The 16,497-nt window shown below is 41.5% G+C and overlaps 1 protein-coding gene across 6 annotated transcripts in view; it reads right to left on the minus strand.

Annotated features, from left to right (window-relative positions):
• LEF1 (lymphoid enhancer binding factor 1) overlaps window positions 1–16,497 on the minus strand; it is a 119,651-nt gene that overhangs the window by 6,237 nt on the left and 96,917 nt on the right. For 3 of the 6 annotated variants that reach the window (XM_002815045.4, XM_054554247.2, XM_054554250.2), the window contains one exon: window positions 10,362–10,410. In XM_002815045.4, coding sequence (XP_002815091.1) covers window positions 10,362–10,410 — 49 coding nt within the window. Of the gene's footprint in view, window positions 1–9,650; window positions 9,694–10,361; window positions 10,411–16,497 lie in introns of those variants that run through there. The other 3 variants (XM_054554249.1, XM_003776513.4, XM_054554248.2) reach the window with 2 other exon arrangements.

Genomic DNA, 16,497 nt, shown 5'->3' on the forward strand with positions numbered 1-16,497 from the left:
TTCTATAAATGAGGTGACAGGATCAGGGTACACTTTGGTCTTTTTTTTTTTTCCCCAAACCAAGCCCTTCCATGGTTATGCCAGCGTTTGTGTGTGCACCTGTGCATCTGGTTAAGCACAGGGAGGTGATAACTTGTGTGGGTTAGAGTGTGGGCTCTAAGGACTGACAGTTCTGGATTGGGTTTGGATCCTGGGCCCATCGTTTACCACCTGGAAATCTCGGGCATGCACTCTGAATGTACCAAACATGTTTCCTCATCTGTAAAGTGAAGATAAGAAGCTGTTCTACCTCATCAGGTGCGCTGTGGGATGTGGGAGACGTATGTGCAGAGCCGGGCGAGTGCAGGGCAGGCGCCCGGAAGCAGCATAGTGAGTGCAGTAACAGCAGAGGATGGAGAACTGGGGCTCAGAGCTGATGGTAATTCACTCTGCAGACGCAGCACTGCTGCTCGCCAGCTGCGTGGCCCTGGACAAGTGATGTTTTCTTATCCTTCAGACAGAACTGAAATCTGTCCCCTCCACCCCACAATGGGGCTGCTACAGAATGAGAGGAGGCAACACATGCAGAGGCATCTGTTAAAGCCTCTGGAATGTGGCAGATGGTCCATACAGGTTGGGACCATTTCTGCTGTTCCAACTTCACACGACACATTCGGGGCAGCGAGCAAGATTCATACTATTACAGAACTTCTGGTAGAAAATTAAGACCAACAGAGTATTCTGCCAATTAATTAAAATATCTCTTACGAAACAGAATGTTTCTAAAAGCATGATGCTAGCTGAGAAAAAGTAATCCCAATACAAAAAAAAGTTAGATTCACAAAAACGATATATAGGCAGTTAGAAAAATTTAGTGTAGAGACTGATGTAAACCTTATGCCAAAAAGTGAGTTTAATTTTTAATGCTTTTAATTTTTCTCTCATTCTGTCAGAAAGAATAAAGTTACTTTGCTAAAGGTCACAGACAGCTATGAGCAGCAGGATTCCCCACTCATCTGGCTCTCAGTAACATGGCAGCTTCATTTATGAAGAACACTGCTGAGGAAAAACACATTAAAACGATCTCAAGGTATCACAGTAATGTCATGAAATTTATGCGCAAAAATAGCACATTTTAGCCTTTCTTAAAAGAGCACTACCCTCTATACCCCAACGCAGACCCCATTTACTTTTAATTTATATATTATTCAATTAAGCTTCATTTTCCTGGTTCCTAAATCCACACAGATAAGAAGAAACATATTATTGTGGGCAGAGGGTATAGTCCCAAACAGCAAAGGAAGCCACAAAAGAATTATTAAAAAGCAGTTTCTTAAAATTCCACATTATTTGGGGTCATTTAGAATAGTATTATACAAACCACCATACTCCTTGTGGCATATATAATATCCACTGTTAAATAACGGCATGAGGTATTCACATTCAAATCAATTTCAGTGTACTCTGCTGAAGAAGACAGAGTTGCATCCAAAAGTGTTTTGAAAAACTACATGTTTTGACACTTAAAGATGTAAACCATATAGGTTCTCTGAAAAACTCCATTATCCAGAAGGGCTCATTTCCACACAGTTCCTCACAACTCAGTAACAAACAGTTCTATTACACAAAATTTATCCAAAATACTTTTTTATTCTATATTCTAGTGCATTGATCTTAATTCCATTTTGTAAGTTTTCATGAACAATACTAAACATGAAGCATTTCAAGAGGGTTTTAATGAATCTCATATACTTCACTCCCTCTGCTATTATTTTTTAATGGCATCCGATCGGTCTTGCTACCTGAGGGTCTATTTCTCTATTTCTGCTCCCCAAGGCAACTTAAACACAATTCTAGCTCTTCTGATCCTTAAGGAGAGAAAAGAGAATTGATGGAAGGGATACTGCCCATTCTTAAAAGCTTTCACTGTACCCATGAACCCAACCCAATTTCTTTATTAACACAGAGCTGTCTAGATAAAACCACCCCAACTATCAGCTTACTAGTGAGCTATAGTGGACATCTGTCGGGCTGCTGTCCAGCTCTCCTTTCCATTATCCCAACTCCAACACTGTTAGAGCAGTGAGCTCCTGACAGTCATTTTGTACAATGTGACCTTCTCCTCTGGCCACAGCTGATTATGGATTGGGGTGGAAGTTTGACCCAAGTTGGGATAACCAGAGTCGCTTCTACAGAATTTGAAAGAACTATTGTCTCTTTGGGAGATGATATTGTAACAACACATAGCTTGAGTGCTCTGAACATAAGGCTCAAAGAACTGAGAGAGTCAATCTGGGAAGGGAAGGAGAAACTGATTTTCAGGGAGGGGCAGATGGAAGAAGCAGGGAAAATGTCTGGACAGCTTTCCAATTTCCAGCTTTCTTTTTGGCCCAACTGCACTACTGTCCTTGGATTCCACAAGATGCTCCTATATCCTTAAAACACATTTCCCCTTTCTCCTTAAGTGAGCACCATTTGTTTCTGGCACTTGCCATCAAAAGGCTCCCATGAATGCACCTAGGGATCCTGGAGCAATGGCCAGGATGTGAAAACTTGCAGTCCATGCGTAATTGAGTCTAACCACACTGTCATTATGCTGCCATTGCTATTTAAGACAATGAGACCAAGCCTGAGATTATCTGTAGTAAAGTGTCACCACCTTGTGAATCCTGTACACATTTCCTGTTAGTCTGTGACAGGTGTCACAGGGATTTGTGAACACAAGCATAAGAAGAAGGAAGACACGGGTAGGCCGTCACCTCAGACTGGAGCATTCCCAGAAACGACACATATGGGAGCCTCTCCGGGCCACCACAACCTCCACCTCGTATGCAGCGATCTGGCAATCCACACAAGATAAACGGCACGCCAGCAGTCGCTTCCACAGGACCTCACCACTGTGGTAAAATGGCGGCACAAGGTTCCCCCAACTGGGCTAGGCCACTATTCCAAAAAAAAAAAACCACAGCAGGCCAAGTGTGGGACAGTGCTGAGCAGGGTGCAGAAGTTTTCCCAGGATGTACCGACCTGTGGCCAAGGGTAGCTGCGCAGCCACGTGTTGCCCTGGCTGCCCTGCGACACTTGGTTCTCCCCAGTTTGACATCCCCCTTCCCCTCCCTAGATGCAGGCTTCCTTCCCAAGAGTTCTGAACCCCCAGGGGTCTTTTGCTTGTTTGGTAACAATTCTAGCTGAGGTGCTTTCTAAGTATGTTACAAAAGATAAAGAATGGAAAACAGGATGTCATTTTTTCACTGTCTAGTTGTTGAAGCCTTAATTTTTACTCTGAGACTTGGAGAAGACTTAAGAGTTCTTCAGCTGCCTCCAATTTCCTTTTAATTTTATTAATTTTTAAGAATCTGGCTTTGTTTTCTAACTAAACATAACTCAGCAGCTTACTGATATTTAATGTTGGTGACTACATTGTGGAACAGAATTTGGAACAAACATTAGGCAAAAGTGTCAAACTTACCAGAGTGAGCTTCAAAAATCATAGGAAATAAATATTTTTCTGAGACCACTGAAAATATTTAGAACACTCCCTGGCTGCTCTAAGAGGACAGGGCTAAATGCTGGACACCAGGCACAGCTCCTGGCAGACCCTCAGGGTTGCAGTCCTCTCACTGGTGCTTCTATTCCCACTCTGCAACTTTTCAGCTCTGTAGCACAGCTTCACAGGACCCAGGAGCCCCAAGTTCTCAAGCCTTAACCATCTCATCAGGCTCTCAAACATCATCATCAAAGAAAAGCCAGAAACAATCTTCTTAAAAAATGTAAATCCAAGCACTGAACATTAACTACTATACTGAGCTTAGCAATTACCTCTCATGCTCATCTCTTGGCCCTAGGGAAATAAAGGCTGAAGTTTTTATTTAGCCAAATGTGTTTAACCAGAGGATTTTTTTAAATCTTTTTTTCTTTTTTTTTCCCCCCGAGACGGAGTCTCATACTGTCACCTGGGCTAGAGTGCAATGGTGCTATCTCGGCTCATTGCAACCTCCGCCTCCCAGGTTCAAGTGATTCTCCGGCCTCAGCCTCCTGAGCAGCTGGGATTACAGGCGCCTGCCACCACACCTGGCTAATTTTTTGTATTTTTAGTAGAGACGGGGTTTCACTACGTTGGCCAGGCTGGTCTCGAACTCCTGACCTCATGATCTGCCCACCTCTGCCTCCCAAAGTGCTGGGATTACAGGCGTGAGCCCCTGTGCCCAGCCTTTCTTTATCTTTTAAAAGTAGCCTGTTCCTTCTTTTAAACTAACTCTTATGTCATATAACTAAAGGAAATACATTAAAGTATCTAAAAATATCTTTTCAATCTATATAATTTAAAGATGGTAGGCTTTTTATATTTGTTTTGATAAAGTAAATATTAATAAGCCAATTTTGAAAATTGTTTAATTAGTAAACTCAGAGTCATAATTCTCTCCAGCACTTTAAAAATTGTAATTCTTTACTTCTTTAATTTCATATAAATCTTAAGTCAGGAAGAAAGCAAGTTCAGTATTTGATAATAATCTCTAACTTCTGACAAATTTTAAGGTGGTATTCCAAATCAAACATATGCCAAACACCGGAAACTCACATCAACTCTATTACTGTGCTATCAAACCCCCAAATTCCGCCACCAATCTGACAGCTCGAGTGCTATCTACTACAGGAAGCCTTCCTTGATTTCACTCCGATTTATATATTTCTTATTCTCTTTATTTTTATATAAGGCATAGCATGCCACTTCTTTACAGCATAAAACATACTCTTTTATAACTACCCACTTAATATGTCTATATCTTCTTAAACTTGAAGCTCCTCCAGGAAGGGATAGGATCTCATTTGCAAGCACCCCCACTGCCTAACAGGACTCGTGACTTACAGCAGTCCTCACTAAATGTTTGCGTGGTAGGTAAACAAGTGATTAGTGTTCATGACACCGGCCTTCCAGCTGGACACAGGACAGTGTGTGCAGTCTTATCCCCTGAGGCCCTGGGCTCCCAGCATTCCCACAAATGGCTAGTCCGAAAAGCTAAACAGATGAATCTGGCCTCTCCAAAAGATCCTGCAGCTTGGGGACCACCATCTCTAACCTGGAGGAATGGCTTTTAGGGATCTCATTTCCAATTGTCCTAAAAGTTTCTCCACAGTGTTGAGATCACATTAATGGTAATTTATTTGTTTCAATCTGATTTCACCAGAGTGAAAAATTTTTTAACGCTCAGAAGTAGAAACACATGGGGAGACAGGAACACAACCGGGTGAATAAAGCACTGCTTCAGGAGCCAGCCTCTCCACTGGGCTGCATGCAGCCACTGCGCTGGCACTGCCCATCAAAAAATGGAAAGCATTCCATGAAACCCATAGGATCTTTAAAGAAATGAAAACACAAGTTTTTTGTTCTTACTTCATCACCTAGGTTGGAGTGCAGTGGTGCAATCATAGCTCACTGCAGCCTTGAACTCCTAGGTCCAAGCTATTCTCAATCTCAGTCTCCTGAGTAGCTGGGACTACAGGTGTGTGTCACCACGCCCAGTTAATGCTTTTTATTTTTTATACAGACATAGTTTTGCCATGTTGCCCAGGCTGGTCTCAAACTCCTAGCCTCAAGTGATGCTCCCATCTCTGCCTCCCAAAGTGCTGGGATTACCAGCATGAGCCACTGCTTCTGGCCTAGCTTTACCTTTACTCGTCAACTTCCCTTCAGAATTGAAAACCAGCTGTGTGAGATTCCACATCACACTCTGACGGACTGGTTTGTTTTTTGTTTTTTTTGAGAGAGAGCCGTGTTCTGTTGCTCAGGCTGTAGTGCGGTGGTGTGATCTCAGCTCACTGCAGCCTTGACATCCCGGGCTCAACAGATCCAACCACCTCAGCCTCCCTAGTAGCTGGAACACGTCACCGCACGCAGCTAATTTTTGTAGAGAAGGGATCTTGCCATGTTGCTCAGACTGGTCTCAAATTCCTGGGCTCAAGCAATTTACCCACTTCAACCTCCCAAAGTACTGGAATTACAGGAATGAGCCACCATGCCCAGCCTGGAGGATTGGTTCTAATCAAGTATTTTATTATTTCTAAGGTGAGGTCAGCACTAGTATGACTGTAGTCTGGCAAACAAGGAACCATATTATTACATTAGTGGAAAATCAAACCCTCAAACTAGAGGCAATGCTTCTAATATCCCAGGACACAAGGTAGCCATCCTGGGGAGGAAGGAGGGACACAGGGGATGATCTGTACAGGAACTGAAGAACATCCCCATCATGTATAAGCCATTTTCAAGGTCGTGCAGAGGCTTTATAGTTATACAGAGCCACTCAGACATAAAATGATGACTACAAATTAGGAAATAAAAAAAGAGATCTGAGTCCCTATAATAACACTGGGAGGCAGTACAGACCACACAAAAGCAAAGCAGACCAGAAAGCTGGACTTGAGGGAGAGACAGACAGGGATCTCAGAGGACGCTGGGCACAATCCTTCACTTATACCGAGAAACCAGAGGCTTTAGGTGACCTGCCTCAGGCCGCACAAATTTACACAAGAGCTAACCTGGAAGACTGGGTGGCCTCATTCCTGGGCTCTGCTCTGTCCATAACATGACGCTCTGTTCCCTTTGTCTTTCATTTCTTTGCCAGGGCTCTGTTCCAGAACCGAAGACCTCCCCCCTCCTATTTTTCTGTGATAACGGTAGTTACTTCTAAGTGCCACCTCCTCGGAGGTGCCTTTCCTGACAATCCAACCTAAAAGCAGACCCCTAAGTTACTCCCTAATTTATTTTTATTATAGTACTTATATTTTCCTATTTGTTTTTTTTAATCAACTACCCTCACAGCAACATAACAAGCACTGTGAGAATAGGGACCTTCTTTGCTCCATCCAACACTCTATTTCCAGGTCATACAAGTCTCCACAGGGCCTACCTTAGGTGCTCAATAAATGCTGAATCATGACTGAACAAGTCAGCTACTACACAAACAGAATGTTTCTGAATTCCTACAACAAAGGAAGGGGTGGGGGTACAACAGAAATAATTATCATGTCTAATTTATGGAAATCTTTATGAAGGTGGATCTGAGCTCCTCTCTACTCTACAATTCTTATCCAATAACTGCCAGTTCTGGTCTCCAAACTCGGATGGTGTGCCGGGCAGTGACTTCAAAGGCTGCATGACTGATCCGGGAATGAGAGGGAGAGAAACACCAGAGACTCTGATTACAGGAAGCTCAACCAACTGGAGCCTCACCAGCAGCGGATGGCCTGAGAATGTTTTTGGGGGGTAGGATGGAGAGAGAGGGTTATTTTTGTTTTTCTTGTGCAGGATAGAGAGAACATCTTAACCTTAAGAAAATATAAATAAGTGACAAGAAAGCACAATGACAGCTGTGACTTACTAGAAAAAGATGTTTGGGATATACTTTAGGACAAAAATAGCTATCTTTTACATCTAAAATACCATAGGATGCCAATCGTGAAGAACACCAAATCGAGTACCAAACTCTGAAATACAGAAATACATTTTTCCATGCTTTTTAATAAAAATAGTTAGCCTCACAGATTTTGGTGCAAACAGAAGTGAGGTAAATCGAGTACCAGCCCTTAGCACACTGCCATTCTGAGGGCTTTCTGTTTAGAGGCAGAACATGAAAAAACTTCTGGCCATTCCTAAGTGTTCAGTAATTAAAACAATTTTTTTTTCAAAAAAAAAAATTACAAGGCTTGTGATTTTGACTAGATTTACTTCTACTAAGAAGCCATGAGCTACTGGGGTGGGTGTCATCAGCCATGCTTACATCCTATCTGTGCTTCTAATAACCGAGCCAGGTGGCGGACTCAGGAGAGGTTCTCGATTAATAGCCACTAAGTTAAAATGATTATATTATTTTTTGATCTTATATGAAGGGATGGTCCTCCTTTCACTTGGAGGAAAGCTTGCCACTCAGTATTAGTTTAGAAGAGTTTTGATATCATAAAACTACAGTGATGGGATTTGGAAAAACCTGGGGAATCTGAATAAAGATGAAGTAAGTTTCACAGAGGAGAGGGCAATTGACTTAGGTCTCAGTAGGAGGAAGGAACGAGTCTGAGCTCCAACTGTGTGCTGGCCGCTGGGCAGATCCTGCACATCAACCACCGCAGGGGGTAGGTATCAATATTCCCCTTTTCCAGGTAAGGAAAATGAAGATTAAAAAGCTGAAGTAGATTGCTCAGGGAATCAACTGATTTAAAATTCAGATCTATTTGGTACTAAAATCTCTGCTGGCCCCTTTGGGCAAGTTGTTTGAAACCTCAGCACCAAAATTAAGTTCTAAAAGTTTAGGTAAGGGCCACCTGGTTTAGTCAAGAGCCAAATAAGCTGCAGGATAACACTCTTCTCCTAAGAAACACTGCACACGTTTATCCATTCCTCTGTAGAGGAAATGGGCTTTCGAAGCCCAGGGACAGCATGTGCGGTGCCCTCCTGCCATGTGGGGAACTGCTAATAATTTTGTTTGGACTGAGCATAGGACTCAGAAGGGCTAGGCTGAAAGTGAGGGGAGGCAGAGAGCAAGAGTGACTGAGGGCAAAGCTACAAGGGCAGGGCTGGGCAGACCCACACACTAAGTGGCGGGTGCTTTATCTTTTAGCCAATGGGAAGTACCGGCTGTTTCCAGGTCGGGAAGTGACGCACAATCTGAGTTGTAGGAAATCCCTCCCAGAGCAACGTGAAGGATGAACTGGTAGAAAGAAAGTCTGGAGGCAGAAAAATTATTAAGGTGTATTACAGTACTCCAGATGGAAAGTCTGAGCACCTGAACTAGGGCTATGGCAGTGGTAAGCATGAAAGAAAAGGCTCAAGACAGACCCCAAAGACAGGGATGGGAAGACTTGGTGATTGACTGGATGTGGGTTCTTAGAGAGAGAGGATAACCAAAGGTAGCTCCTTTGAGAACTGTTACCAGGAGAAGAGGTACACACACTGCTAATTTAAAGCTTAATAAAGACCAAGCCTTAATTTACAATGTCAGGTTCCTTGGGCTAGTGGTCATGTGGAAATAAATAAAAAATTATAGTAAAAAGAAATAAAATAAATATTACTTATAAATACTAGAGTAAAATCTAGCAATCGTTACCAATAAAGAGAAATACTTGATAGAAGAAACACAGTTAAATAAGTACCCATGCTATATTAAATAATAGAAAAAATATAAAGCATATATAGCTTTCTGACTAGAAACAAATACATTACTTTTGAGTGACTACATGTGATTTCAATTGAGAAAAAATCTCTACTGAGCAAAAGCTTGGGAGTTCTGGGCTAAAATGGTGCTCCTCAAACCCACCCTGGATTTGCTGAGTAAGATGGCATTTTGCTTACTGTTTGTTATTGTTTGTTCTTTTTTTAAGCAGGCTGATTTGCCACTGATCAGTAAGAAACGGTTTAGAAGAAAGAGTTAGGGGAAAGGAAATGGAGGAAGAATAAATGGGCCAAAGGGGATAGAAGAGAAAAGATAAAAGCATACTATATTGCAAATACATAGCCGGTATAAAAACCATCAGATTTTTTAAAGCACTAATTTGATTTTGCTGAGTTCTCCTCTTTAAGGAGCAATGTCGAATGAACTCATTATGAGCAAGAAGATTCACAAGCAAGTGCCTCCTTTTATAACAACTAACGTCAGCAGTAGGACTAGAGAGTCGTTCTTACCATGTTTCAGATGTAGGCAGCTGTCATTCTTGGACCTGTACCTGCAGAAAATTGTGTCTTTAACAAATTTTTATTGAAGAGGTTTTTGTACATTCCAAATACGTAGTAGCTACAATATCATGTGAACTTGTTTGCTTTACTTTTCATGGTTCTTATACCAGCCATTTTTATTTGTGCAGTACAAGTAGTGGCCTTATTTTTAATGAAAGAAAAAAGGAAAATAAATGGGACCTCACTGATGTCTTGAATTAATGTACAAGAAAGACAAACCCTATCATTATGTTTTAAATTTTTAAAAAACCCATATCACAAAAGAGATTCTCAGGGAAACACCAGGTAACATCATTTAATCATCATAAAATATTGTATCTTTAAGGAGTTATATAAAATAGTAAAAAGGCAAGAGTGTTAAAGCAAAGTAAACACAGACAACAGAAGCAAAAATAAAACAAACAAACAAAATCCCACAGTTTACAACCAGGATTCCAGGTGACAGGGTTTGGGAAACAGTTTTTACATGTACCTTCCCACAGTCACATTTAAAAGAAGGGTCTTTTAAATTTTTAAAAGAATTTCAGGAAGAAAAAGCAGAGTTAAAGAATCATGAGTTACAGTCACAGAAGAAAGCAGTGTGTAGAGAGACGCAAACTGCTTTAAAAGGTGTTTGTCAGAAGCCTGAGGATTGACTGGAAAGTCTCATGGTGCCTACCTGATGTAGATTCCTGTAGTTTCTCTCTCTTCCTCTTCTTTTTCTTACCCTGGAAGAAGAGAGGTATACTGTCATGTCACAGATTGTACCATGAACACACAGATGAATGTGATGTGGAAGTACAGGCAGGCGGTCAACAAAGAGGTAAAGATGACTCATTCTCTCTCCCTCTTCACCATCTCTATCTAGAAACAAAGTCAGAAAGCAAGAGAACGGGAGAAAGTAGTGACCTGGTGACCTTTGTCTCTATAGCTTCATATTTAACATCATCAATATTGACACCGTAGGTAGACGCTTTGTCCCTCTCTCACACACTCACACACACACACACACACACACACACACACACACACACAATGATGTCTTAGAGCTGTGGCCATAGGGCCTTCTCTCTCTCACACACACACACACACACACACACACACACACACACACACACGGATAATGATGTCCTAGAGCTGTGGCCACAGGACCCTCTTCAAGGAAAGCCAGCTTAATGAGCCATTCCTTTTCTTACTAACCAACACACTTAGAACCCACTTCTGGTAGTGCTTAAGATAAACCTTACTGTGAATTCCATTGCCTAATTAAAAGTTCCCCGGTGTTAACTGAGTACACACAGGCCCTGTGGCACAGAAATGACAAAACCAAGGAGAAAGGGAGAAGGAGAGTGAGAGAACCTGAGAAAACTGAAGATATCTCAGACTTATTTCTGGCAATTAAGGACCTTGCTTCCCAAAACAGACAAAATAACATGGATATGCACACCATTTTAAATACATTTCAAAACATCTCAATGCCAAATTAAAAAGCTTAGATCCCACTTACAGTGGTCTAATTTTCCCTTTTCCTTCATAACTACTTTGTCCTCAAAAATAATTTTAGGCCGGGTGTGGTGGCTCACACCTGTAATCCCAGCACTTCAGGAAGCCGAGGTGGGCAGATCACGAGGTCAGGAGTTCAAGACTAGCCTGACCAACATGGTGAAACCCTGTCTCTACTAAAGATACAAAAATTAGCTATGCGTGGTGGCGTGCGCCTGTAATCCCAGCTACTGGGGAGGCTGAAGCAGGAGAATCACTTGAACCTGGAGGCAGAGGTTGCAGTGCCAGGATTGCTCCACTGCACTCCAGCCTGGGCCACAGAGTGAGACTCCATCTCCAAAAATAGTAATAACAATCTTGAAAGAAGACTCCATTATTTTTGATGGGCCGTTTCTCAGGGTCACTGATATCTGCTCTTCGCCTCAGTGTTGGGGAGGATGATTTCAGTCACCCTTCTGAAGCTGTAAAGCCTCAATGGCCAAGTGACACGAAGAACTATCTTGAGGTGCAGAAATCTTCTCTATCTGCTCTTCGCCTCAGTGTTGGGGAGGATGATTTCAGTCACCCTTCTGAAGCTGTAAAGCCTCAATGGCCAAGTGACATGAAGAACTATCTTGAGGTGCAGAAATATGCACTTTTATAGAGCCACAAAATATATATGGTACAATCTTATAGCTTTTAAAAAAATTATTTGTTAATTTGATTATTACAGCAGACATAAGCTAGAGATACTGGATATGATATGTGTTCCATTTTAGTTATTTGAAAATACCTGATGCAGGCTGGTCATTTACTATAAGCGGACTATGGCTATACTCTATTAAAATAATTATTATTTTGAGACACGGTCTTGCTCTCATAACAATAATAATAATTATTATTATTATTTTTATTTGAGACGGAGTCTCTGTTGCACAGGCTGGAGTGCAGTGGCGTGATCTTGGCTTACTGCAACCTCCGCCTCCCAGGTTCAAGTGATGTTCCTGCCTCAGCCTCCCAAGTAGCTGGGATTACAGGCGCACGCCACCATGCCTGGCTAAATTTTGTATTTTTGGTAAATACGGAGTTTCACCACATTGGCCAGGCTGGCCTTGAACTCCTGACCTCAAGTAATCCGCCCCTATAAGTGGGGCTTCTTTCAAGATTATTAAAGGTGCTCTGGGGACAGGGAGTAGAGAGGGAGTGCACGCTTCTTTCAGGTATCCACAACGGTCCTTTCAATGTAATTACTGCAAGGTTCAGAAGTTGCTACAAGGTTGTTTCATGTGTCTGCAACCTTATTTCACACTTTCTTCTTTCCCAGCTCCACTTACCCTTCAACCCGTGTCTCAAGTGTTATCTATTCCATGAACCTTCTCTGCTCCACACTTTGTTGGTCCATCCCTCAGGCAGAGCTGGGGCTCTTCTTCCTCGCTCCCCATGACCCTGAGCTCACTGCATGACTGAATGCCTCAAAGGTGCTATAATGGGCTCTGTCCCCAGAGCACCACCTGGGTCTCTTAGCACCACGCTCCCCCACTCACACATGTCTAGAGCATAGCCGGCACACAGTGACCAACTGAGCCTGCACCGTTACGCTTCTACCGCTAAATCAAATAACCTGTTACCTTCTAGGATATCAACCAGTTCTTCAAGAGAATCTACATTTATGACATGCAAAGAGAACTAAGTAGTTTGGATGTATTAATGTTAAGTTATACAAAAACCAAAATTCATGTATGGTAAAAACAAAAAATTTTTTTTGTTAAAATTATACAGACTATATAATATTGGGAAGCATTAAAAACTAAATTGAAAAGTTCTAACATTATAAATATTTGGCTAATCTCACCCAAGAAAATTTGTGCACTATTAATTCGCCTGTTATTAGCCAAAGTTATAAAAACAAGTTGAAATTATAAATCTATGTCATGTAATAGGGTATTTTAATACTGAATAATTGAGATATATATTTCACACGATCTCACTGAGGATCAGGATACCATTCTGGCACTAAATGCCTTAATTTTACCTTTATTCTATCCCTGTACAGTACTGTTATTTAAAGAACAGTATCTTTAGATAAAGTACTATCATTGATCAGCTTCCGTTTGCCTCAGTAATTGAATGACTTATTTTGATTATGATGAAAACACTATGAACAAAGCTGGGCTTTCCCTTCATTCAAGGAATACGCAAAACAATTTCCTTTAAAAGTTGTGCAGAGGGAAATCTTTAAAGATAAGCTCACATTACAGTAGCTTTCTTTAAAACTACTTTCTTCCCACCCATCAACATGGAGGAGAGCAGATAAAGAGATAGAATATGTAGGTGTTTGTTTTATGTCTTTTTAAAAGTTAAAACTCATTACTTAAGAATTAGAAAAATAAATGTAAAGGCATTCAACAAGCAATGCTGAATAAAATTCACAGCACAATGAAGTTTACAAAGGTCATATGAGGAAGATTAGCTCTCCCCCTTTAGACAAACTACACCCAAAAGACACCCAAGGCAGGATTAGAAGAAGACCCTTTTTTTTTTGGAGACAGTTTCGCTCTTGTCACCCAGACTGGAGTGCAATGGTGCGATCTGGGCTCATTGCAACCTCCTCCTCTCGGGTTCAAGTGATTCTCCTGCTTCAGCCTCCCGAGTAGCTGGGATTACGGGCGCATGCCACCATACCCAGCTAATTTTTGTACTTTTAGTAGATACAGGGTTTCACCACGTTGGTCAGGCTGGTCTCGAATGCCTGACCTCAAGTTATCTGCCTGCCTCAGCCTTCCAAAGTGCCACGATTACAGGCATGAGCCACCACGGCTGGCCAGAAGAAGACACTTTTGAAACCCTCTGGGTGAACACTGATCTTCCTACTTACAGGGCATGGCAGGAGCTCTATATAGAGATGGTAATTGCTGCTCAGAAAACAGAAGCCTGGCTCAGGGGTGAAAATTCTTCAACTACAGCAGTCTTAAGAAGGCACCGGGCTGGGCGTGGTGGCTCACGCTTATAATCCTAGCACTTTGAGAGGCTGAGGCAGGCGGATCACCTGAGGTCAGGCGGGCGGATCACCTGAGGTCAGAAGTTCGAGACCAGCCTGACCAACATGGAGAAACTCTGTCTCTACTAAAAATACAAAATTAGCTGGGTGTGGTGGTGCATGCCTGTAATCCCAGTTACTCGGAAGGCTGAGGCTGGAGAATCGCTTGAACCCGGGAGACAGAGGTTGTGGTGAGCCGAGATCAGGCCATTGCATTCCAGCCTGGGCAACAAGAGCGAATCTCTGTCTCAAAACAAAACAAAACAAAGCAAAAAGAAGGTACTGGAAGACTGAGCTAATCCACTCAGGAGGAGGAAAACCATGTAGATTTTGAAGTCAGAGTGACCTGGGTGAAAACTTCAGCTTAGCCACCTACTACAAGGCCTTGCATAAATTACCTAAACTCTTCAGCCCCTCAATTTCCTCACCTGAAAAATGGAGTAATAATATTCATGTAATAATATTCATTCCACCACTGGGTTGCTGTCAAGAATTTAAGACAGTTTCTAACCATCAGCATATGGTAGTTATTAAGGCAACCAAAATAACAGAAGAGCTGACTATGCTGTTTCCCATAAGTAATAGACAGACTCTTACTTCCTATGTCAAACTTATATCCAATGTCTGAGCTCCAAACCTTGACCAGTAAAGTGACTTTTTCTGTGGAGCATATTATAGGAAATAAATTGTGCAACCCATTTCCAGAAATAAGTTTCCATGTGTGTATGACCTCAGATACACAACCTTGTCATCATCTCTTGTGAGAACTTGAGCCCCACAGCAGCACCTAAAGCAATGGCTACATATTAAATTGTATATTAATTAATGGCTTCGCTCTTGCTCTTTTAAAAAGAAATAATTCCACTTTTATTAAGACTGACCTGGCTGGCATTTCTAATGCTCGTCTCACACAGACCCTGAGAATTACTACAGACTGAATGTTGTGTTCTCCCAAATACATATGCTGAAATTCTAACCCCCAATGTGATGGTATAATGAGGCAGAGCCTTTGGGAGGTGATCATAGCCTAAGCAAGGAGCTCTCATGAAGGGGATTAATGTCCTTATAAAAGAGACCCTGGAGCACTCTCTTCCCCCTTCTTCTACCTTGCAAAGATACAGCCAGAAGACTGGGACCAGGCCCTCACCAGACACCAAACCTGCCTGCACCTTGATCCTGGACTTCACAGGCTCCAGAAGTGTGAGAAATAAACCTGTTGTTTATAACTCACCATGTCCATGGTATTTTATTATAGCAGGCTGTATGAACTCAGACATAAGAACTGCAAAATATTAAATTACTTTAAGAGCTTAAATAGTGAAAATTACTCCCCTCTATAAAATAAAACAGTCTTTGCCCTATCAAGACTACATAAGTAAGATGCTCAAATTCTACAGTAATAAAACAATTGCCACTATAAATGAGGTATTTCCTGCTGATAAAATTAGTACGACTTAAACATGATATACCTACACTGAATAGAATACGTGATAGATGCTGGGGTACAATAACATGAAAAAAGATTTTTTTACCCAGTTTTAAGTAGTCTGTGGCAAAACAGTCACCTGAATACATTGTTTATAAGAAGTGTAAAATAATACAGTCCTTTGGAAAGCAATGTGACAATATGTATGAAGAAATTTAAAATAGCCGGGGCAGTGGCTCATGCCTGTAATCCCAGCACTTTGGAAGGCAGAAGCAGGCAGATCAGCTGAGGTCAGGCATTCAAGACCAGCCTGGCCAACATGGTGAAACCGTCTCTACTAAAAATACAAAAAATTAGCCATGCGTGGTGGTGCATGTCTGTAATCCCAGCTGTTTGGGAGGCTGAGGCAGAAGAATCACTTGAACCCAGGAGGCGGAGGTTGCAGTGAGCCGAGATCATGCCACCGCACTCCAGCCTGGGCGACAGAGTGAGATTCCGTCTCAAAAAAAAACCCACAAAATAACTTTAAAATATTTATATCCTTTACCTCCACAATGAATCTATTCAACATAAATAATAGCCCTAAATACAGAAAAAAACTGTTATGTATAGACATATTCTTTGAAGGAATATTTACATTTGTAAGAAAAACAATAGGAAGCAACTTAAATGTCTAAAAGCAGGAAAAAATAAGATTAAATAAATTGTGAAATTCACTTAATGGAATATTGATAGACATAAATACTGTGCCATAACAGAGAAATGCTTTTTATATATAAGATCGAGAAGTATGCAACAAACACGTATATATATACACCCACGCACACAAATATACAAGTAAAAAAAAAAACCACACATAGAAAAAATATT

This window comes from Pongo abelii, chromosome 3, assembly GCF_028885655.2.
Source record: "Pongo abelii isolate AG06213 chromosome 3, NHGRI_mPonAbe1-v2.0_pri, whole genome shotgun sequence".
NCBI classification, from domain to species: Eukaryota; Metazoa; Chordata; class Mammalia; order Primates; family Hominidae; genus Pongo; species Pongo abelii.